We start from the raw sequence: 26,155 nt of genomic DNA, 5'->3' as shown, positions 1-26,155 counted from the left end.
ATGTCCGTTATTCAGTTAAAGCGGTTAAAGACAACTTTGACCGAACAGTCCAAAATGATAGTTTGTAATNGAGATTTCATTAAAATTTTTTATGGGGTATATCTATTGTTTCTTAGAAAATAACGTTACTTTCCTTCTGTCTGATTGTTAGTATTTCAACCACGCTGCTAAGTTCCCGTTTTAGCGATTCAGACACTTTAAAACGAGTGTCCTCTGGTGCCTACTCGATAAAAATTATCACATGTTCTGTCCATAACCATCTAAAAAAATAGAGTTCAAGTCCTGTTGACCTAAAGGTGCGAAATATCCGTTATTCAGTTAAAGCGGCCAAAGACAATTTTGACGGAACAGTCCAAAATGATAGTTTGTAACGACAGTTGTTTTCGAAAAAGGAAGTGGATGTAGCTGCAAAGTGGTGTCGAGGACAAAATTTTATTAAAAAAACTAATAGAGAAAACGTCTCGCACGAAAGTCACGTTTCCAGCATAGCTTCCAAATTTATTGGTGTTTTTGTTTGCGTACGACACTTTTAACTGACTCAGAGGAGTAAAGCTTTACTTCGCGCGACCAAATGTTGTTTCCTAGTTTCAGGTATTAAATACGCCCGATCCTTTAAGTGAATAGGTTTCAGGACGAATGCAAGCAAACTGATAGTCATAGAATGACAAGATGCCTGAACACTCACAACGTTTGGCCTGTTGAATAAGTAATTCAGCGGATTGGAACGCTTCTGGTTGTCCGTTTTATAAAATGGTGTTTACTACCGCCCTTTTCTGGCCAATGTCGAAAATTGTAGGAAAAGAATTTGTCTTGCTTTGTAGCATTTATGGAATCGTGAAGATGAATGAATAGATCTAGAAGATCGCTCAACAGATGACCTTGTTTCAAAGGGCTTTGTCTTTTAGGTGACCCCTAATGAATCGATTGATCGGATACTTTGATCCTCAAGTCAAGTTACAAACCATTTGAGCAAACCATAATCGTGGATGTTTTGGTCACTCTTAGTTGATAGCACTTCATGCTTCTGCGTAAGAACAGTATACTTTTTTTATAATTTTGTAGGCGTTTGATGAAATATTATTATGGCTCGCACAGATTCTTTGAGCAAAAATTCCAAATCTTCAAGCTGAGTGGAGCACAGCAAAACAAAGACAGGCTGCCACATCAGAGTTTAACACGCCACGTATGTATGTGGCGGAGCAGAAAACACAGCTCAACATTAAAAGTTGGAAAAAATGAAGTCACAGAAAAACTACTTGTTTTCTTACCGATAACATCCACTTCGTTTGTTTCTAAAGTGAAAATCCCAAAAAAATTGAGATTACTGAAATCATCACTGTTGTCCTTGGAAATTAACTGGCGGACTACATCTACGTTTCACTGAAATAGACCAAAATGTAATTGGTTTGAGAAGAAATTGCGTTTCATATAGGGACTACTTGGAACGGGCCACGTGACCGTCACTTATGAATGGTTGAGCAAAACTCCCTGCAAGCCAATGCACTAATACGAATTACCTCTTGTCAACTCAATCACGTACATATTTTCTACCAGTCCAGAAAAATTTATACCGTGGTAATTAGCTAAACGTGAAAACACGGTTGCAAAAGTCCCTGACAAATGATGATCTTTTAAGTTTGTTGGCGTTTGGCAAACACTGGTAAAAAAGCGCACTATACGGAGACAGGAGGAGACGTATAATTCTAAATAGCAGTCCAAACATAGAGCTTTCAAGCAGTAATTCCGAGATATTTTGTGCCAAAGAGTGCTTCCGAAAGCCAATCTGCTGCCATTTCAAGTGATCATACACACCTACATTTTCCCTTCATCATTTCCCAAGCCTTTTATTAGATCACAGAAATTCTTCGTTCGTAAAAGCGCAAATATGGAACGGACTAAAATTATATTGGTTTACAACCCTGTAATAATGATGTCCATACTTGCAGGCACTCTCAATTTGTGGAGCATGTACCCGCGTTAAGAAGAAAATGTTATGAAAGAGTGGAGAATTTTTAGCCAAATGCGTACACACCCATCCGAATTTTAACTAGCCAAGTGACAAACGTGTGACAACTAGTTCCTTGCAGACACTTTCCGAGAAAAACTCTTTTTCGTGGTTTTTTTACACTTGAAATTATCTCTTGCTTAAGTTCTGTAAGTTATGCAGTTATACGGGAAAATTCAATGACCAATGAAATGGATCCTCTCTGATGAGTGACTTTTTGTGTGATGGATAACAAGAAAGAATCATTTGCATTCAGTCCACTGCCAAAACCTCTTCTTTTTAATACTTTATACGATATATTTAGAGAAACAACAGAAACGTGTACTTATCTGCATATGTTTAAGCGAAGTTTATTAGTGACAAGTGAAAACCCTGTTAAAACATTGTCAGACCTCGCGATCCGGATATTTTCAAACGAGTAAACTTGAGCCCTCCGGCAAAATGCGAAAGGCCATCCAGAAATGCTCCAGCAATCACAATTCTATCACCACGAATAAACTATTGTGATTGTCGGAAATTTTACAAATATAAATTTATCAGACACGGAAATACTGCGTGCTCCAGATCCATTGGTTTTACACTGCACAGCAACTGTGGTAGTCCAAAGGACGTTATTTTACTCTACTCCTAAGATAAATTGTTTACAGAAACACGAAATTACTAGTCGAGGAGAGTTCGTTGGTTAAGCATTATAACAAATTCAACTCTGCCAATGACATCAATTGTCTCACATAACCGTTGACTCGTAAGTCCCGATAGCTAAGAAACCAAGAATGCGCCTCCATGGGCTTCCTTTCCCTCCATTTTTATCAAACCCAGCTGCAGTAAAAAAATACGGGTCTTAAAGCATCTATTATTGAGAATCTTCCTTGCGCATGGTAATATTTGTATAAATCAAAACCGTTTTACGACACAAATTTAAAAGCTAAAATGATCGTGAAAAAATATGCGACTCACCGCCAGACACACAAACGGGAACAAAAAGCAAAATAGTACTTATAAAAAGAGTAAACATTTGACTGATCCGCCACCGCACAGTAAGGTTCATCAACGTGAACGAAAACGTTTTTATCGCAGCTTCATCCGCTGACCTTGAAGTAACGCCCGACAGTCGTGCGGCTACTCACAGGCACACAAACCTAAACGGCTAGTTACATAGGTACATGTTACCAAGTTTTGATGTGAAACTAAGATAGCACAAATAGTTCAGTTGAGAGGCATGACTGGAATGCGTTTTTCCTTGATCACTTGTGTTACCCACGCCCTCGCATTATCGATTGTTGACGAAAATGCAAATCTGAATAAACAGTACGCAACCCCCCCCCCCCATAATTTCTTTGATTGCTCAATCATATACATCAAAAGCTCAAGTAAGATACTGAAAATACGTTTGGCCGAATCTTTCATCCGCCATTCAAGCGATTAGTGTGAACATTCATATGAAGCTGTAAACGGAACCGGACATCAAGATTAGTTGCGCACCAGTCACCAAACGTATAACAGATCCGGGTAGAAAACTGAATTTGAATCCAAGGACAATAAAGTGACGGGTCGTACACAATACGTACAGAAGCATTCACGATAGGCACACAAGATTAAGGTGTGAAAGTCCAAGAACCCTTTGCTTTACGATGCGAGAAATTTTGCCGAATAAAACTGCGGTCTAAATATCGACATCAAATCCTCATCAGCAGACTGCCAAATGTACAGCGACAAGAAGACATTTACGGAATGGCGACGCGCGCCAGTAAAATCAGGAGCTATCACATCAGCCGTCAGAATTTTAACAAACAATTCTCAAGGAGATCAAAAGACCCCCCCCAGCCATAAAAATAAGAAAAATGCCAATGAAATGAACTCGGGAGAAATATATGCTCTGAAGGATTTCATATGGAAAAAACTCCGGTTTCTAAATGTTATCAACATAAAAGCGTAAAGTGGAAGTAAAAGAATCACACATATATATATATCATGAACATCAATCAAATGGCTGCGAGCTGCCACAGAAAGACAATGTGATTTCGACTACCAATCAAGAAGGAAACAACAGATCTACGCAGAGTTAAACAACATAAGAAACCGATTGAAGGTCTCGAAGAAGGAGACGAAAATTTGACTCAAATAGGCATATTGGTTCAACTGAAATATTTTCTTCAACCAATTAATCTAGAATCAAAATTCAGGACAAGGGAGAAAAAGGGCCAGTTCAACCCATGAGTCAGTCTCACACAAATAGGCATGTTACCAGCAATCTCGAGAAGCTCAGGCCATAACGCAATGCAAACTGACGACGGGCCGGGCGAAACTAGTAAAGAAACCTACCAAGAATGGAAGGCGTAGAATAAACCGATCATGTCAAATAGAGGCAGAACAAAGCGCAGCATCAATTACAAACGCGACAATGAACTCACGGAACTCTGTCTCCATATCGGGCAACCACATACAAGAATGATGAATACTGTTCGAAAGCTATATAATCGCATGCACGAAAGGAGGACCCATTCACCCATGAAAGCACTGACGACTTCTACAAATTGGTGGCGAAACATTTGCGAGGTAACCGTCAGGTTCGGTGAAACGATGATCAACCGTCTGACCAACAGCGAGCACCAAATCCTGTTCCGCGAAAAATTAACAGTTCAGTTTCTACACTGAACCTCACAAACACTAGTGGAGACGGAACTTCTTCACCGTTACTGGCGATGGGTGGTAACGATGCAAATCAAAACAAAGAAGAAATTCTCTTGATGATCAAAGGCTTTAACTAGTTAGCCTGTGCTCCGTTTGCCGTGGACGTGAATCGTCTACTCCTCACAAGAATTCGCAACATGTTTGTTCACGTACGTAAACAAACAACCGCGAGTCTAATCAATATCATTTCTGGCGGCTATCGATTTACAAATGACCCCAAGTCTCATCGCGTATCGGTCGTATTCGAATGGCGATAAAGAGGATGAGACATTCGTACACCAAGAGTACAAACGTCACACCAACTCATCAAAACAATTTATCAAACAGACGACAACGGGACTTGAAATAGCTCGAGGTTTGGGACCCAGAATCCCTACATCCTAGGTAGGGGTGACTAAATTGCGCGTAGTATGTACATTTATTTAGTTTGATACCGAGGCTTACTGATACTGCATTTTGCAAACGCATCAGAGACGCAAATTTAGATCTGGAAATATTCGATTAGTTTTACTGAGTGACGCTTCGGTTATGTGCTTAGACCCCAAAGTGTGATATACAATCTCGACATTCTTAATCCATGCGCTACAGTCGTGTAGAGCGGCGAACTCGTATGGAAGCGTTGATGCCCAAAATGTGGCAGCTGCAGAATAGTTTAGTATAGTTTTTCAGGAGTTCAATCTTCGGTTTCAAGTGAAAACTGCAGGTTTGGCAAGCTAAGGTGGGGTGTGAAAAATGCGCTGTGACAGTCTTCTGAATATGATCATCTACCCATCTCTATGTTTATGTTTAAATGTACATATGTATCTTTATATCTTTATTGACCCAAATTCGAACTTTTCTTAGAGCGCTTGCCCGAAGTGTGTTTTAATTCCTGGAACGTCACAAGATTTACAGACTAACACTTTTCATAACTTAAAGAATCTACGCGGCAACGAAGATGTACACTTCTTGATAGCTGGCTCTTGTTAGGATGGGTCAGCCAACAGATATCAAAAGTACCCCCGGGTGAGCCACAACTCCCTGCTCAAATGTCATTCGTTGATTTGGAGTTCATTCAGGATCGATTAAAAGTGACTAAGCGTGTACTCGGCATATTCTTTTTGGTTGTAACTTAGCGTCTTATTCAGAGGTCGTAGATGACATATGGTCGCTTGATGAATACTAATAAGAATGTGATTTCGGTATGGAATTTCTCTTCCATCTTTCAGCACGCGGTAATTTAGCCTCAAACGGTGTTAAAATCTCCTAGGATTCTACAGAATAATGACCACCGATTCATTTTTGTCGGTTTGCTAAACATCTTGCTACCATTCCACTATTACTCCGCAGGTGTTACGGAAATAGCGTGCACCGTTCTCATCAAATGAGACCTGCTCATAAGGTCGTTACTTGATCCAGAACAATCGTTAATCTTCCACTATAAATATCATTGTGCAGAGAAAAGCGTTTATCTATCGACACGTAACAAACCATGCGAACTTAATTTAGGTTTATCAATATTCTTTAATTGGGAAACTGAACTGTTGATCTTGCGAACAATGACCTTTTGAAACGGGCCAACCAAGTAACACGCAACGTGCCCTTTATTCTGTATGTTTTCATTGCTTTACCACAAGAAAATATAAAATAATTTGGACAAAACACAGCTACTCATGCCTACGTTCCTTGGACTGTTTGCCTGACAAACGTCTCGACTCAGTTTTGCGTGTTGATGATAATGTATTTAGTGTAGTGAACAGTTGAGATGAGAGGCCACTCAACCAACCGGTCATCTCTTCCAAACATGTACCTCTGCTTTTTGAAGCGCATAAAGACTGTCATATTACAGTTGTATCACACTTTGCTTTATTACAGCTTCTGCTGGGAGACCATAAGAGCGAATGCTTCCCCACAGGTTCCAGCATGAAAAACGGGCAGAAGAATTATGTCTACTCATCTCATTTTACTACATCTGTCTCCACCATCTTTCTTTATCTCACACCATACCGCGTGAGGATAAATAAAAGGACGTGGAACCGGATAAGGACAAGATGTAAAGTTGGGGTTACGGCGTTGCAAAAAAAAGGACCGTGGAAAAAACATTTGAGTCAACTGGTCGAACAAAAATGGACGTTTGTGTAAAATTTTAAGCAAAACGAAAAAAGCAGGATAACACCCGGATGCAACATATGAAGATGAGGCAATAGGACATGTTACAGTTCAGTCCGATGGCTCTACCACGGCGGTGCTCAAGTGGTTACTGGTTTCGTTCGTCTTACAGCGTGTGGCGGCTCCACCGTGCTTAATTAACTTTTTGGTCAGTTCGCGACCATGCGACTCCAGTCACAATTCCAGTCCGTCTTATTTACGCTGCTACCTAGTACCACCAGGCACCCTGCTTACTACCTTGACCCAGATCAGGTCAACTTGTTTCCGTCCACACTATTCTCAAAATGAGAAAGCTTATGTGATTTCACATCACGTAAAATAAATAGTCATGCAACTCGATGCAAATCACACGGGCACCCAAGGCAGGTAACAACCGAACCCCGCAGTCCAACAGACAATCACGATACAGTTGGGTCTTCTGCAATTCAGAGCAAACACCTCTTGCATCTGGACACTTATTCAGGGACGGTAAGTCCCCTTTTGTCTTATTTCATTTTGTACTGTATCCATACACCCGCATACCCATGAATAGTTAAGCAGTAGCACCACTTTGGTGAAAGGTTGCCTTGTCACCCAATGGAAGAATGAAGGCTGAGATATTGTAAGGTTGTTCAAGCCTGCACAAAACCGGAGCTGATATCGAATCGCGAACCTTCCAGTAAGCGAGTGTGTGCCCAATCATAGAGCTTCGTTGAGCTCTGTCATGGTCCTGGTCTTAACAAGGATGAGCTAATGGACTGATCTTGCCTTCATCTCCTTCCCAAGTCTTCAAGTAATATTTTTCTGCCCTTTTTTCCTACTCGTTCCGTTTTGCTTACTGTTCTTTGTCACACTTTTCAGTCAATATAACCGACTCAACCTTATTTTGTTCACGACCTTACCGTACGAATGATGATATCTTCCTTATATAAGTTGTATTATTTCAAGAAGGGTAACATCAGTTTCTACATTCCCTCTACATCCGAGGTTCCATAATTAACCTGCTATAAGCAGTAAATTCACTATATATTTAGTGGAATCACGGTAGCTATTGAAGAGGCAAGCGCCCATGCCTAATTGAACGTCAACTAACGTTCCAGCTTTAACCCTTGTATGGCATAGTGGTACCAATCCTCAAAAACAGGGAGACAATCTGGTTCAGGTGTGTTTTCACTGAACTGATAACGGTCTATCGCATTGTTGGATTTGTTGCAGGACGAGCTTGCTGTTCACCTCATGTTCGACTGCTTATATTATGTTAAGATTTGTTTAATGACTGGAAAAAAGTGGGATCAACTTCCTGTAATATGTGACGACAGTTGTTACTTTCAAGTCGTAAAATCTAGCCCACCCAACTTCAGTTGCTTGGACTACTAAGCTATATATAAATATATATTTGTGAGCAAATTGTGACCAGACAACTTGTAGATTCAGTCGCACCGTCACTGCTGTGAGTTGCAACCATTATTCATGATGTAGTTCACTACTTACTGACATTCGTAACAGTAATTTCACAAAAAGTTCTCCGAAAAATGTCCTGAAACGAATTGCCTTTTGCAGTTCAGAGAAGCTATACCGTTGTGTTAACTCAATCCACAGTGGTCAAATCTAACATTCATTAGTAATGGATTTCACATGTAGGACTAGGTGCACACCAAAAGAGTGCGCTGGAATGCGTTCTTACTCAGTAACATTGTGAAATGAAACATACTGATCTGGTCATACAGCGCATATGCCCAATTCCTCACGTCAGCAACAGCAGATCCTAGTACATCTGTTCGTATTTGTAGGGTCGCGTATACTCGGCAGACTGTGTCTAATCACAAATCGCTATACGATTAGATATTCCGTTTTAACAAGGAGAGTAAATGCAAGATTTTCGGACTGTTGATTTTGTAATTAAAGAATAATGTGGTTAGTTCAGAGCATCCGGGGAAACCACGAACTTGCAACTGATAATACTGGCAATTACGATTGTGCTCCTCTGGAGTTGGTACGTGACAGAAAAAGCACTGGGATGCTTCAACTCGGCTCAAACAAAGCAAGCGCACAACAGACTGTTACGTGTCGATAAATAACCGCTTTTCTTTGCACAAAGATATTTCTAGGGGAGGATGAATAGTTGTGGAGTAGTTAACAACCTTGTGAGGAAGTCTCATTTGATGAGAACACAGCACACTACTTCCGTGACACCTGAGGAGCGATGGTAGAATGGTGATGGCTTTCAATAGAAGGATGTTTAGCGAACCGATAAATAACGAATTGCAGGTCATTATTTCGTAAAATTCCAAGAGCTTTCAACACCCTTCGAGACAAAGTTACGATGTGCTGAAAGATGGACGAGAAATCCCATACCGAATTCACATTCTTATTAGTACCCATCTAACGACCATGTGTCATCCACGACCTCTGAGTAAGACGCTAAGTTACAACCAAAAAGAATATGCCGAGTACATGTTTAGCTACTTCTTAACAATCCTGAATAAAATCCAAATCAACGGATGACGTTTATATACATTTCCAATACAGATGATTTGCGGCAAGCACGTGGGTTGTTTCAATGTCTGTTCGCTGACCCATCCTAACAAGAGCGATTTAAGAAGAGTGAGTCCCTCTCGCGCCGTGGAATCTTTCGGTTCTTAAAAGTGTTAGTCTGTAAATCTTGTGACGTTCTTGGAAACAGAACATCGGGTAAGTTCTGTAGAATCCTAGGAGATTTTAACACCGTTTGAGGCTAAATTACCGCGTGCTGAAAGATGGAAGAGAAATTCCATACCGAAATCACATTCTTATTAGTATTCATCAAGCGACCATATGTCATCTACGACCTCTGAATAAGACGCTAAGTTACAACCAAAAAGAATATGCCGAGTACACGCTTAGTCACTTTTAATCGATCCTGAATGAACTCCAAATCAACGAATGACATTTGAGCAGGGAGTTGTGGCTCACCCGGGGGTACTTTTGATATCTGTTGGCTGACCCATCCTAACAAGAGCCAGCTATCAAGAAGTGTACATCTTCGTTGCCGCGTAGATTCTTTAAGTTATGAAAAGTGTTAGTCTGTAAATCTTGTGACGTTCTTGGAAACAGAACATACATCGGGTAAGCCGTCACGCGGGATTCTGCAAGCGCTCTGAAAGAAGTTTGATTTTAGGTCAATGAAGATATTAAGATATAAAGATATATATATGTATATCTACTTATAAACATAGATATATATTTGGAAAAAAATCACATCGCATTTGGCACATCATTCCTGGTCACATCCGCACTTGAAACCGACGACTGAACTCCTGGAGAACCACGCTAAATTGCTGGGCACCCGGCATCAACGCTTCCATACGAGTTCGCCGCTCTACACGACTGTAGCGCATGGATTAAGAATGTCGAGATTGTATATCACACTTTGGGGTCTAAGCACATAACCGAAGCGTCACTCAGTAAAACTAATCGAATATTTCCAGATCTAAATTTGCGTCTCTGATGCGTTTGCAAAATGCAGTATCAGTAAGCCTCGGTATCAAACTAAATAAATGTACATACTACGCGCAATTTAGTCACCCCTACCTAGGATGTAGGAATTCTGGGTCCCAAACCTCGAGCTATTTCAAGTCCCGTTGTCGTCTGTTTGATAAATTGTTTTGATGAGTTGGTGTGACGTTTGTACTCTTGGTGTACAAATGTCTCATCCTCTTTATCGCCATTCGAATACGACCGATACGCGATGAGACTTGGGGTCATTTGTAAATCGATAGCCGCCAGAAATGATATTGATTAGACTCGCGGTTGTTTGTTTACGTACGTGAACAAACATGTTGCGAATTCTTGTGAGGAGTAGACGATTCACGTCCACGGCAAACGGAGCACAGGCTAACTAGTTAAAGCCTTTGATCATCAAGAGAATTTCTTCTTTGTTTTGATTTGCATCGTTACCACCCATCGCCAGTAACGGTGAAGAAGTTCCGTCCCCACTAGTGTTTGTGAGGTTCAGTGTAGAAACTGAACTGTTAATTTTTCGCGGAACAGGATTTGGTGCTCGCTGTTGGTCAGACGGTTGATCATCGTTTCACCGAACCTGACGGTTACCTCGCAAATGTTTCGCCACCAATTTGTAGAAGTCGTCAGTGCTTTCATGGGTGAATGGGTCCTCCTTTCGTGCATGCGATTATATAGCTTTCGAACAGTATTCATCATTCTTGTATGTGGTTGCCCGATATGGAGACAGAGTTCCGTGAGTTCATTGTCGCGTTTGTAATTGATGCTGCGCTTTGTTCTGCCTCTATTTGACATGATCGGTTTATTCTACGCCTTCCATTCTTGGTAGGTTTCTTTACTAGTTTCGCCCGGCCCGTCGTCAGTTTGCATTGCGTTATGGCCTGAGCTTCTCGAGATTGCTGGTAACATGCCTATTTGTGTGAGACTGACTCATGGGTTGAACTGGCCCTTTTTCTCCCTTGTCCTGAATTTTGATTCTAGATTAATTGGTTGAAGAAAATATTTCAGTTGAACCAATATGCCTATTTGAGTCAAATTTTCGTCTCCTTCTTTGAGACCTTCAATCGGTTTCTTATGCTGTTTAACTCTGCGTAGATCTGTTTTCTAGTTCATTTGTTGGTGAGGTCGCGTTATGTTGTTGCAGCAGTGCTGCAGTGATCTCCGAGCAGTTATTCGTTTTCTTGTACTTCGTGCTCTATACTAGTCATATTTTTCATTCCGAGGACAACATTCCTCGGGTACCTGTTCCCCCAGAATTCATTTTATGTGCGTTTTTCTTATCTTTTTAAGGTTCTGTGGTATTGCATTATGTCGTAATTCACATAGACAGTCTCCAGATTTAGTTGTTTTTAAGTTTGAACTGCTGCACTGATGGCTCAGGTTTTGACCCGCGGATGTCGCCATTCCATAAGCCCCTCTTCTTGCTGTCCAGTAAGCTGTCTTTTGATTAGAGTGAGTGGAATTGTTAAATTTCCACAGTGGATCGTGTGTTATTAAAGAAGGCTGTTTGTTGGTCGCCTGCATTTAGTTCTTCTTGACGCTGAGAGACGGGTCACCTGTGTAGCGGATGTAAACCATAACATTTGTATCAAGCATTAGAATATTTTCAGCCTATTTTCCGTGAAAATCGAAGAACCTTTCCAAGCATATGTGAACTAGTTGAAAAAGATTTCCTTTTTCAGCGACTCAGACGGCACTCCAAAGTTTTTCAACAATTCTGCCACACTGGTTCTTTCGGAATTTGGATCCGTAGAAATGAATAATGAACACGCGTCAGACTAGCCCATTACTTCGTCTTGGTCTAAATTTACGTCTCTGTTTCGCCTAAAATTCTCCTTCATTGTTACTTGCTTCCCGCCGAGGAGAAGTTTCAAAGTCTTCCATATTTTTCGAAATGTTTTTTATCGTCATTTCGTTAGGTGACAGCATTTGTAGGGAAGCAATTTTTCATTTGCACACATCTGAACTCTTTGCAAACAGGAAATGGCTGCATCATGAGCCCTATTCCTCATCATTCTTCTTGTGTGATTATGGGCAAAACTTTTCAGGTTATTTTTTGACACTTGTCTGCTTTGGTCTTGTTGTAAGTTGTGAAACGCATTCATGCTACTGAGTCCTGCCTTTGCTTTGATGATACAGTCCAGTCTGATATTTGTCTTCTTTCGGCCTTCAGAATAACAATGATTTCATCCTTCTGCAATTTATTCACCGCTGTTTGGTCTTTATCGGAGAAGACGTTGAATGTGTTATTGCATGTGACGGCCGGAATAACGGTTTGACGAAGATGTTGCTGATTGCTCTCGTCGGCCCTGTCTAGACTGACCACATCCTCCCTGTTGGTTATACTAGCGGAACTTCAACAAATCGTTTAGTGTAAATTGCCTAATGAGTAGATCCAGTATCCGAGCTTCATTTCGCCAAGCTCATGTTCAACCTTTTGGTGAACAATACTTTTCTCTGATTGAGATGGCGCGATTTAGTGGGCGCAAATGAAGGAAGTAGAGCTGGTGTTGTTGGAGCCTTGTCAATGGGCAAAGGTATCCCGTCGATGGGTCGATATGAGCGTAAAGGCCCGATTTGTGAAGCATAACAGTTCTACAAGGAAGCTTTAAATGGCCTGACATTAGGTTTTTTCTCAACCACTGCCGACGCTTGAAGTCTGCTTGCCAACTTTTTATCGGTGGTAAATGGTTAAAACGGACAACACTGAGCGTCTGCTGCAGATTTGCGACGATCATATAGTGTCTGTTTGCAGCACCAATTTCTGGGACAGCGGAAATCACTTGACAACGCGGCGCCCACGAACAAAGTTGTGCCAAATCCAAGTTGACCACATCAGTTACCGGTGGCGCCTAACGCAAATTCTGAAACAGCAGCATGGACTCTAACCATGCAGTTGCATGCTGCTGCCTTTCATTGCGCTTTTCAATTCTACGCCAAAGGCGCACCCTCACTCAGCCAGCGAGAAGCTAGTGGACTATGAACTCAAACTTATCAGAACCGGCTCCCCGAACGGCTACCCGATGGACCGATGTCCGATATGAGAGACCACTGGAAACCGACATCCAGGTCGTTTTTCATATCTGGAGTAACTGTTTGAGGCACAACCCCTTCAGCCTCACCCAGGCACTGGATCTCTTGTGGGACCATGGTTTCGCTGGAGGCTCGGCGGCAGCTCCTGAACCCTCCTGACCGTAACCTCAGCTCAACCCGACGCACCATCCGACGCTAGCTGAAATTTACAGTTATTGCAAACCGCCGAGACCAGTGCACTCGAAATGCCTAAGAAAAGGACCATGCTAAAACTTTGGAAATGCCAACAAGTCTGTTCCACTTGATTCGCTCGACCGGTGCCTGGAAGCCTCCTGTCAGCAAAAGTTTCGGGGACGAAAATGACCTTCTGATTTCTAGCAACGAACATTCAGACCGTTGGACACACAACTTCTAACAACAATTGAGTTGACAGCCCGCTACCTCAAATCCGGCATGCCCTACTTCGACAGAAAGGGGCCGTGAATATGCAGCCTCTTCAGCCTCAGAAGTGCCCGATTATTTATCTATATTCGAGTGATGTCCTGCTTCTAGCCCTGATGGCCTTTTGCCTTCTCTGTTCAGGAATGGCGGTGAATTACTCAGTCACTATCTGTCCAGCTTATTTGTACCTATCTTGAAAAAAGAGACCGTTCCGGGTAGCTGGGGTAACTCAATAATAGCACCCAAATTGAAAAAGATACTCGCGGCAACTATAGTAACCACAATATAATCATTTTGACCCCCCAGTTGGCAAGAATTCCAAAGTCACTGATTCTTTGCTGCCCTGTGAGGCATGCGAAACTTTGACCCCTAAACACCATGCTGGATTTTGGTCGGGAGGATGCTGTATCGACCAAATCTTCACACTCTGTCAGGTGTTAAAGCAACGTCATACGTACAGAAGACCCAAGATCTTGGCGTCCGTTCACCTCAAGGGTGCATTTGGCTTTGTCGATCAGCCAGTACTCCTAATTACACTTGCTCACTAGAAGATGCCCCAGATGTTTGGAAACACAAACCGGTTCTTATATTCATATATTTTGGGGCGTTCGAAAGTTTGCGATTGGCTATCTAAAAGCTTTCCTACAGAAAGTGGTGTCTGACAAGGTTGTTCACTTCCTCCTTTTGTATTCAACTTCGTCGTTGGTGGAACAATTGAGCGAAAACGGGAGAGTTTTTGGTGAGAAATTTATTAGCCTGGAATACGCACAGAAAATCGTTTCCATCCTCTAAGAGGGATGCGAAGAATACACCTTGCTGAACAAACTGGCCATCACCATACCATCTCACGGTACTCACTTTGCACCTCCAAAGTGCAGAGTCATGATTCAGAAGGAGTAGTGCTTGGACATGTCTCTTGCAATTCAAAAAGCACCCGTGGTTTTGGAAAAACTTACGTACCACGGTAGTCATATTGGCTGTGAGAAGAGGGCGTCCCAAGAAGTCAGTACACGAATCTTAGAGACCCCAATCAAGTTCGCTAGTATGCGCCACTTATGGTGTCAAAAAGGCATCATTTAACCTTAAAGGTTGCATGTACCACGTAACAGGAGGGACTATATTACTCTACGCTTGTGAGGCGTGGCTTCTGCGGATAGGTGATATGAGGTCTCTTCAGGTCTTTGACAACTGATGCCTCAGATGTGTTGCTGGTGTCGAATGGCCTCAACAAATTTGTAACGAGGCAATTAGGAAACGGGTATTTTGTGATGCAGCAGGTAGTTCCCTTGCGAAAATTTCTAGTAGCTCAGCCGTGTGGTGCGCATGCCGAAATATTACCTAAAAACACTGTTTTTTTCCTCCCTGGTTACCTCAAAATGGCAAAAAGGACAATCTATGGCTCGGATAAGATGTAGGAAAATCGAATAGTCCAGATGTTGTTGAGGCTGTCTGCCTCCCATGATGAGGTCCTACTGACTCAGCCCCTTGTGCTGAGCTGGAATAGTTGTAATAAATCGAGGCTAATTGTTGCCCGTTGCCTTCGTGCTTTTAGTTCCTTTCCAGATTGTGTGACTGAGCCTTCGAGGTGTGGGCACCCCAGAATGCCCGCGGTGGGCCACCCACTCTTTCCTCTTCTTTCTCATCCTAAGTTTAAACGAACCTTGTTGTTCTACGAAAGTAATCCTCAATGTCAACAGTGATGTCCCTGTCTCTGATGATCTGATGACGATGAATAGTTGCATGGTGTGTTGAACTGTCCTTCTGTAATTTTTACGGTTTTTCCATACTAAGGGGATGATACAAAACTCATGTTTCCGTAGTTTTGGAACACATGCGCTCTGAAATTCCTTAACCCTACTGACATTCGAACTCCCAACATCTTACGTTCGAGGCAGGCGCATTGCCAGATGTTCTGAAGACACCTGAATTTTCATGTCCGTCGATCGACTGAGCCACCTGTAAGGAATTCCCGGTCAAATAGCACCACAGAAGCTTGAAAAATGCTGCAGAAAATTTCAATTATTTGTAGTTGGTTGCGTGTAACGGTGTGGTGATCGAGGTTCATTCCACATGTAAATGTTCTCTATTCCACAACGTCTTTTCCAGTCCACTAAAAATGTCACCAAAGCTTTACCACAATTCCGTACCTAGTCTGAACGGTCTCAATTTACCAATGTCAAGGAGTCATGGTCCCTTGCTCATAGAAAAATTCACTCCAAATATAGGATTACCCGCTCCGTCACCCCTGCGGGACAAGTTATGTTTACATCAAGAGTTTAGTTGTAGTTACATTGCTAACTCACCAGGCCTTAAACGCCCCGTTTCTGTCTGCAGTCATTTGGATTGTTTTGATGGGTGGAACTGAAATTTGACCCAAATCTGGATTTGTTCACGAAATCTTACCACTTCAAATCAGTCAGAGGTTTTGTTGGTCCCTATGGGAGGAACTGACAATTTCGAGGTTTCGAAAACGAAGTTTTATCCCATACCTCCAGAAGTATTTGCCTTTTCAACAATGCTCAGACCAATCTCACCAGAATGCACACCTTTTAGACGCTCATGCTGTTCATACAACGGAGGTGGTCCGATGGTCTTGGCAACCTGCCATCAGTCTGACACTAATTTCAGGATAATTCTCAGGATGGTTCTGACCGTTACATTCGTAGGACGATTAGTCGTACGATGCTAGTGCACTAAGATATGGAGTGAGTGGATCACGAGTCCTGAGGACAGGCGCACTGGTGTTCCGTTGGCAGATCAAAGCAAGTGTAACGAAGTGTTCCTGAAACTAATTAGAATGGTGCGATACATATTGTATGGCGACTGAGCATACCAGGACAGAAATAAGAACTGTACGAGTGACCTTCTTATTGATAGCCGTGGCTTGCGGTGACCGTCCGACCGCATACCAGAGCTGGTAAACATTTTCGCTAACTTTGGTGCTCTGAACAGTGTTTACAGCAGGTCCCAATTGAATGACGTGTTTTGCACTCGGTTCTTGGCAACCTGCCATCAGTCTGACACTAATTTCAGGATAATTCTCAGGATGGTTCTGACCGTTACATTCGTAGGACGATTAGTCGTACGATGCTAGTGCACTAAGATATGGAGTGAGTGGATCACGAGTCCTGAGGACAGGCGCACTGGTGTTCCGTTGGCAGATCAAAGCAAGTGTAACGAAGTGTTCCTGAAACTAATTAGAATGGTGCGATACATATTGTATGGCGACTGAGCATACCAGGACAGAAATAAGAACTGTACGAGTGACCTTCTTATTGATAGCCGTGGCTTGCGGTGACCGTCCGACCGCATACCAGAGCTGGTAAACATTTTCGCTAACTTTGGTGCTCTGAACAGTGTTTAGAGCAGGTCCCAATTGAATGACGTGTTTTTGCACTCGGTTTCTTCTTCTCGCCTTTTCTAGAAAAATCCATTCCATCCACTGATTTGGCCACAAAATATCTGTGGTTGTATCTGTGCAATACCAATCTGATATGAACATCAAGCCCTGAAGAGACTTCGAGGAAGCGAGCGCTTAATGCTTGGTTGCCACTTGGCCACTGACGTTCTCCACAAGACATGCGTCCTTTCCTCTCGAAAACACGGTGACTGAATATACCATTCTGCCTAATGTCTGTCTATATTTGAAACACGTGTTTTGGGCTAGTTCCGCATCCAATGAGTGCATGTACCATTTTCACGCGGTCGTTGGCTTTCTTTTGCGTGTAGGGTACCAGTTGAGGAATAACAGACATACGCTTAGATCATGGCCGAATGAACAATATTCGACATTTCCTAAAAATGCTTCTCCCAAGCACTCTCGGTAAATGTTCTCGACTTGAGAATCCTGCATCTCAGTGGATATTCGACTCCATATCCTTGGCACAAATCCTATCCTCGCAGAAGATCGCTATCATCATTCATTCATTCATCCAATAATTAATCTAATTACTCATCCACTCGCTCATCCACTCATTTATTCGCTCACACACTCATTGATTCAAACATCTATTTAGTAAGTTTATCGTTTGATATTTCAGTCGTTCTTTCAGTCGTTCTTTCTCTCTTTCGTTCTTTCTCAACTACATATTCTTTAAATCACTTACCTTTAGAAATTTATGGGCAAAACTTTGCCTCTTTTTTTCTTGTCATTATTCCTCCCAAATTTTTCGCACATCATCAGATCTGCCCGTGCAACAGTCAGCCAACTGTAAAACCAATCTTTGCAAACTTTTTAGTTTGTTAGTTGCGGTGAATCATAAAGTATCTATAATAGGTGTAAAGGTGCATATTTGTGATTGAAGATTTGAGGTAACTAATGTCGTCGATTAAGTAAAACCGCATAAGCATATAGAAGTCTGATATCGCTCTCTGTCATTATCCGATTGACTTCCGCCCCAATATTTGTGCTGGCTGGGATGCTATGTAGACTTGGTTTTTCCAGGTAGATCCAAAGACATTAGTGGCTCTTCAGGCGTGTACACATCAACAGCAGTTCGGGTGTGACTTTCACTTGGAACAACCATGTCTATCACTGAGCCCGCTGGGATTCGGCTCGAGAGGAAGACGTCCGATTGAAGGACGTTCTTAGGCTTGATCCCGCTCTAGTATGTAACCGACAAAACGTGTGACAGACAAAACGTACGTGACCTTGGTCAGAGCACCTCAGATGCCGTGCACTACAGATGACCACAAAAACAAATTCCACCCCTACTTCGATTGATCCCATCCACCAAGAAAATTCGCATGCTGGGAGACTTTGATGCACGGGTCGGTTGAGATTACTGCTTGTTGCCAGACGTCCTGCGACGCAATCATATCAGAGTTTACATAATCAAGCACCTGCCGTCAAGAACACGAGAGTTCGCTTCGAACAGTAGCACATTGCTACGTGGATGGATCTATACAATGGGGACTCTCAACTACTCGATTGCGCTATCGTTCGCCAGCAAGACTTACGAGAAGTGCAGATCATTCGATTGATGCAAGGAGCCTGCTGTGGAACAGACCACTAGATTAGGCGAACGGAACTTTAAATTCAGGTTGACAAGCCAAACTATACAACCGGCCTCGGTAAGTGCATCAAAATTGTTGTATGCCATCTCAAAGATCAAAAAATCAAGTGGGTGTAACAACAGCGATTGGTTCCCTCAATGACAGCCTTCAAACTATTCAACCTGCTGACAGAAAATTGGTACAGAGTAAGATACTAGATGATGATGACGGTAGCCAGCCAAATCGAGCAACTGCAAGCGAATCGCCCTGACTGACAATATCCGATCTATAAAAAACCATTGTTAGCCAAAATATTGAAAAGCTCACCGGATCTCTTGCGCGTCCAAACACCAATGTCAAAAAACAGCAGCCTAAAGAGGCTCGAAGCGACTTGATATGGCAACTCGACCGAATCAGAGACAAATGATAGTGAATGTGAATTGAGCATGCCAAGTATTTGCTGCGCCATGAAAACACAGGATTTATGATCACCTAAATGTTGCCTAAGGATCCTACAGGTTGAAGGAGAAGTGAACTACACAAATATTGGATTATGGCCCAAGCACCACACTGAACTGTTGAGATGACCTGAGCATCAACTGAACTAAAGTGGAGAGACTGCCTCAACGAGAAATGGAACCGTAAAAATCGAAAAAATAATGCATGTGTCTATGCACTTAGTAGTCCCCAAAACACCTGAAGAACTTACGCAGAACCGTTTAGGTTTCATGGTTCGATTCTTAAGCATCAGCTTGTGAACGGACTCGGGTTAATCACGGTCGACCACAGAATTTCATGCGATTGCGTTTTGAGCCCAACTTTATCAAAGTGCACCCTCACTGAATTCAAGTACTGTCTTGTCCCCACATATGTCAGCAAGGCTCCAGCTTGATGTCCTGAAGTTTCAGGAGCTTTAGGCCTGTTATGTTGCCAGAATATTCTTTCTCTTACCATGGTTGTACAGACTGGGGAGAATAATGTATAACACGATCTGGCTATATGTGTCTCTGTAGTGCGTCTCGTGTGTGATGTGGACCATCAGACAGTCCGTTGCGTGCGGTGTGAGTATGGCCTGTTTGGTTGTGACGACGGCCCTACACTGAGTGATTTCCAACGAAGAGGATGTGGTTTGGTTACTGGGCTAAACATTGATTTTTTGAGTTCTATCTTAAACCTACATCATGAACGTCGTATTGTGTTTTTCTGTTTTTTTTAGTTGTGATTCAAGTTTTTTTTGGGTTTATTTTTTTATCATGAACGTCGTATTGTGTTTTTCTGTTTTTTTAGTTGTGATTCAAGTTTTATTTGAGGTTTATTTTTTTATTCAAGTTTCATTTTGAGCCTCTTGTGTATCTGCCTGCAGAAATTTCACAAGAACTTCCCATAATGTCAGTGACTAGAAATGTACAGGCCAAAATGTACAGCGGACAGTACTTGCTGCGGGTACATACGTGCCGTGGATACGTCAGGTCACCATGCATGGCCTTTGTGGTTCACAACTTCAGTTCTGCCCACCTGGGTCGATAGCTATGGGCCAGCACTTGAGCACGCCAACGACTTCAGTGCCATCCATTCCTGTTTACTCGCCGTTCTGATTATTTCACGTGTACACCGGCTAAAGAGCTTTAATGCGTTTATACATTCGGATCAGCGTGAAACTTATGGCATGACATAGTATGCGTGAGTGTGCTTCGCCCTAGTTCAACAACGAATCGCGTACCAGCGAGTATCACCACTGCCATATGTAGCTTTCCTGGCTTTGGAGGCGACGAGCGGCTTGAAAACAGGTTCTAGGGGGGACTACTACAGCTAATGAGGTGGTGTTCTGTTTCGAATGAAGACCAGTCTCTGATGTTTAGCCTCATTCTTGGAAGCTGCATAACTCTAAGTCTGAAAGTGGGTGTTCTTAGAATACCAACATAAACATGCTCTTCATCGTGGATTAATCGCTGAATATTTGGTCTTTCCAGCACGCAAGTATTACTTGATTTCCAAGCCAATACAAAGTGAACCTGAAAACAAATAGTGCCAAACGATTGCGAAAAGAATATAGAAACTACTCGTGAGTAGGATAACACAGGCGATTTCAAGGGATACTGCACACCATGTGGTCTACGGCAGACGATGACTGAGTGATACGAGAAAGTTTCATCCCTCTCATTGATGTAATCTTAATCCATTTTAGTAGTGTGCTGGATTGCCGAGGAGTGATTTATGAAAGTCCGGAAGACAGCCCTGTAAGGCCCTGGAATAAAACCCATTCACCTATTTTTGAATAAATCTGCCATTCCTTCCTCAAACTTACGTAAAAGTCCATGGTATTTATAATCAAATTGAGCCCAAGAATCTCTAAGCGCTGATGGTTTCTAACAAAATCTATTACTAAATAAGAATAACGTTGTGGTGATATCAAGATGCGGTAAAATGTTGTGGTACAAAGTAGCAATTTTCCCCCAGGTAATCACAAACTTACACGGGTTTGTCTTCTCACCAGACATAGGAGCCGTTTGTCCGTAGTCTGAGTTTCCACGGGTTTCGGGTTTTATAGGCAAAAGAATCGAAAACATTTTGTTTTGTCTTACTTTTGCTTATCACTTCTAAATCCCTCAAATGTCTCATTTGAAGTGCTCATCTTCCGAAGCAAAAGCCTCCAATAGCCATTCAACAGAATGCTACCGGTTCTTCAAGTACCTTGTTCACTCCTCGAGAGAAAGCCCCCCCCCCACATCTACCTACTGAGTGGGTGTTAGGTGATTTCTTCTCTAAGCAAATTCGCAACACTACCCTATATCGGGTTGCTTCCTGTATTTGCATCCATACAAGCACAGGACATCACTTGTTAGAAGGTTTCACGGCCGTAAATCAGACGAAACGTAAGAAGATGAAAGAGTTAAATCTCTTGACATCATACAAAGCGATTTTCGTAAGATATTTTGTAAAATTTATAGTTTGTCTCACATTTATGGGCTGCCTATTCAAAAAATATACATGTATGAAATTTCAGCTTCCGAAAGATACCTAGTTATCGGTGTCATACATGCAGATGCTTCCCAGATGCTACCCAAATTAGAAATCCGTATTTTTGCTATTACATTTCAGCATTATGACTGGGTTAGCCTGAGAGTTCAGCTGACCCATCAAGACAGTGCGATATGAAAAAGGATGCTGGTATAGATGACTCGATAAGAGTGAAGTGCCATCATTTTGCAAACTTCTTGACTTGTAGCCTGTTCCGTTCTGCATACCATAAACCAACTAACTAGAATGTCTGATCTAGAATGTCTCCCACGAAATAGTCCGGAGTTGTACTAATTTTCCTTCAGTGTGTTGGTGCTACATGGTCATAAGATGCCGAAAAGTTATGCTATGTTCACAGCCGGAATGCACTGTCGGAGATAAAGGTTAGATATATTGCTTGCCTATCCAGTTCACATGCCAGACCCTCTACACCCAATTTACCATTCATCATCTGCCTACTGAACTCCCCACCCACTGGCTTACGGCTATCTCACAGTCCTTGCTACCGGGATTTTCCCCTCTTTGCTGCCTGTTTTTCCGTTTGCAGTCTCAATGAATGTTTGTTGAGCTTGCCTAACAAAGTACCTTGCAAGATGCATGAACCTGATTGTAGGAAAAAGAAGAACTACTGGACAAAACTATACAGAGGCTGGAACTATTCTGGGTGCTGAGCGGCTACTGATTCGATGAAATGTACCCAAGTTGCTTGCGTCGTGTTCAACATGCAAAATTTTGTGAAGAGTGCTTAATTAGGAGAGAAAAATAACACCGCTTTACGGGAACCCAAACATACGGAATTTTATTTTAACCAATGTGGTGAGACCACGAGACTGTGATTAACTTGTGGAGTTTTCTAGCCCAAGTGTTCTTGCGGCAAAGGTTTACAGAGAACCGTTCGTAGTCCTCTAAAGTACAAACGAATGGGAAGTATCTGACCTTTGGTATGAGCTATTACAATCAGGAAACCAAGACCATACAACAGTTCATTATGCACGGTTTACACACAAATCATTTCCACTATATCGGTAGGGTTATCCCTGTTTCGTTTTGCTTGAAGATAACCATACTGTACGCAATTGTGAAGGGCTTGTTAAACGGTTGGTGGTTCTCGACTGGGAAACGTTCTGATTTCATACAAAACCTTCATCAGGCCAAGTGAGCATGTCACCAAGTTGGCACACGATGCACCTCTCCGTGGGACTTCTTCTGATCAGCATAACAGATCAGTGTTGAATGTCAATTGAAGGACCTCATCGGTTACTACGGTTGCTCACATCTCACGGTTAATGGATTGGGGGATTTTGAAGTTATTTTTAATCGGGTTTGCTTCCTTCATCTTCCACTTCGAGTTGCCTTAGTTGGTAATTCACCTTGGTTATCTCTGGCAGATTTTGTTGATCCGTATTGAGTTGTAAGTGCATCGGCCTCTGTGGCGTGGATTGTAGTCTCCCGTACCCTCCTCTTCGGATATGAATTGCTTGTTTACCCCATGTAGAATTTAGTGCAGTCATTGCTTTTAATTTTGTAGACACGGTTCCCGGTTCTGTTTGCTAGGAGGTCATCCTTCAGTTGCAAAAGTCTAGTGTGTAGATTGGTTCCTTTCAGGAATGCCACTTTTATATCAGCTGTGTTGAGAATCCTTTGGACGACTTCGGACACCCTGATTTATATGGAATAGTGGCGATCTCAGTACATCCCGTGTTCCGTTTCGCCATTAGTACCAATATCCCCCGTAATTCTCCCAGACTTTGTCCTTTACTTGGATTTGGTCCGCTGTCCGATCGATCTCTTCTATGCACAAGGTCTTTACTCGCCTAAATATAGAGGAAGCAAGACTAGCCAATACCAACTTCGGATGGGCACACGAGTCGATCAACATCACCCCACTGTCAGTTGGCTCCTCTCACACTGTGGCTTTTTATTTTCTCACGGAACTTATGTGTCAGCCAGTCCGAGGAAAGCCGTACTAAATTTGATTCAGATAGTTGTAAAACTCACTGATTTTGTCTCGTTCCGTCGGGACGAAAGTGCCATCTGCATAAAGTCAGTATATCTTGGGTAGGTATGAAAACCTGGCCAGTGATTTATGTCCAAAGTCTGCAATAAAAACGTTTGCCAAAACCGTGGATATTGGAGATCCCATTGCTAGACTCTTTTCTTGAGACCCTTTTCTTGGTAGACCCCTTTCCCTATACCAAAAAAAGTCAGAAAACAAGTGAGAATCGGGAATGTTTCCACGCCTTCCAATGTCTCATCGAATATTAGTTATGTCCGTTCTCAAAGTATAGTTTTTGCCTTTAGCAATCACTTGTTCCTTTCCAGGTTCCCCATTCGGCACATTTGTGTGTAACGAATTGCTATTTAAACTTTCAAGAATACCATCTGCTTCCAAGTTGGCACCCTCTACTTTTCTAGCGGAGTCATACGAATTCGCATTGTAAGTAGTAGATTTCCCGCTAGGGTTTTTTAGAATACCTGGCAGAACTCTGGCCAGCTCATCAGGCACTACTACTGTCGGTCTAATCGGGACATCTGGTTTATGGATTTCTGGTAGTTTTTAAAGCTGCAGTTGGCTTGCACTTTTGGGGTACAATCAGTACCAGTTAACTTGCCACAAGTGGTTTCTCAAGGACCTTAAATACGTGCCAACTTCAACTTTACTCTCAACCAGTATTGACAAAATATTCCCACTATCGATCTGCCAGTAAGAACCCTGTGTTATATCTTGCTTGGCCTTCTGTGTATAATCGCTCTTGCTCACTACGACGGTCGCTTTACCCTTATCTGTCTTTGAAATTAATATGCCTTAGGATGTTTAACGCTCTCCACTCCTATGGTGTGATACTGGGAGCTGGTGGTTTCTAGGACCTAGGTAACTCAAGCACCTGTACCCGTAGCTTCTCCGCCTCCATTGGCGAAAGTTTTCGGAGCATTGATTTAACACCAGGGGTCATTTTTCCAACCTTATCGCCGTTGGCTCCTCACAAACCTAAAACGCTGGTCTAATGGAAACCGGTCTTCATCACGTAGCGGTCTATTCGTCAAACTGACCACACTACAATGACCAGTAAGCGGCTCGCACTTTGTTATGGGCCCACGAGGAAGCTGAGTCTCGGAAAGTAACTTTTCAGACCGACACACTGATCTCCTTCACAATGTTCTATTTGCATGGCTTTCAATCCTGTCACGTTTTTGAGCAACTGGAAGTCTGGGGAGAGAGTACAGTCTGAGAATCTTAGCTGAGCCGATATGCATGGTGACGGATATCACACAGACTCCGAGTTGTCAAGTAGAGTTGGAAGCTGAGAATGCGTCTCAGACTGGAGCAAGTGATGTCACTCGTGAAATGCATATTCTCACTTTATTCGGAGCACAATTTTCACTTTTCAGAAAACAGATGTTTTATTCAGCTTGACACGTTACTACTCCTAGGGTTGATGAACTACTTTGGCAGTCCACTTTCGATTTCATCTTTCTTCAGGTTGATCACGTAGACATAAGCCCCAAACCCCTATTCGACTTACTTCGCACTTCATCATCATCCTGAATGTATGTGCAAACAAACGACTATAAACAAATTAAGGTGGCCTTGATGGGAGTATCGACCTAATCATCTGTTCAAAGTCCTCTCCTCATGCTATTAAACAATTAAACATCGAGATGAGTGTGTTTCTGGAGATGTAGAAAGTTGACCTTCATGATCGACTGAAATTCGGCGGCCATATTTCTTTAGTGACCCTAAGAAACGTAAATCTGGTGCTGTGGCTTCCAGTCCTTTCCTCAATTTTGTGTAACCCACCATTTCTTGGGACACAGATCCGTATGTAGAATACCATTCGAAATGGAACATTTGGTGGTCTTGAAGCAACACAGTTGCCTGAGGAGTACCATAAACTCATTCTAGTCAAGTCATATCGAGATTAACCATCTTTTTGCACCAGAGCTGAGGCCGTAGAATATGTTTCAAGTCCGTTTGTAAGCCACCTGACCCACTGCCCTTGCCAAACAAAATCGTTAACCGTCTAATCGTCCAATCAGACACATCATTTAACAGCTGGAATTATTTTCAACCGCTGAGCAAAACAGCACTTTGAAACTGAGGTGAAATTTCGCTCCCAGGCAGATCCAGTTTTTGAATTAAATGCGCCCGGTTTATGGCCTTAACCAACTTCAAAAGTTACCCAAAATGCAATGACCGCAGTCATGAGTACATGCAATACCGAGTGAATATAAGTGTGTGTTTACACCGATTTGACAACTACATCCCTCATGATCAGTCAGCATTCATAGAAAACACGTGGGAACTATTGTGGAAGATCATGGGATTCGTGTGGACAAGGCCAGTTC

The 26,155-nt window shown here is 42.4% G+C and overlaps 1 protein-coding gene across 1 annotated transcript in view; it reads right to left on the bottom strand.

Moving 5' to 3' along the window:
• Positions 1–8,639, bottom strand: part of T265_13314 (hypothetical protein) — a gene marked incomplete at both ends in the record, with an annotated part of 42,438 nt that extends 33,799 nt beyond the window's left edge. Inside the window, one exon of the mRNA XM_009168338.1 lies at positions 8,508–8,639. Within this exon, the coding sequence (XP_009166602.1) occupies positions 8,508–8,637 (130 nt within the window). The remainder of the gene's footprint in view (positions 1–8,507) is intronic.
• Positions 8,640–26,155: the final 17,516 nt, after the last annotated feature.

The sequence above is a fragment of the Opisthorchis viverrini genome (assembly GCF_000715545.1).
Source record: "Opisthorchis viverrini unplaced genomic scaffold opera_v5_60, whole genome shotgun sequence".
In the NCBI taxonomy this organism is placed as follows: Eukaryota; Metazoa; Platyhelminthes; class Trematoda; order Opisthorchiida; family Opisthorchiidae; genus Opisthorchis; species Opisthorchis viverrini.
Note: the sequence above shows the minus strand (reverse complement) of the source record. Positions and strands in the feature narration are given on the sequence as shown.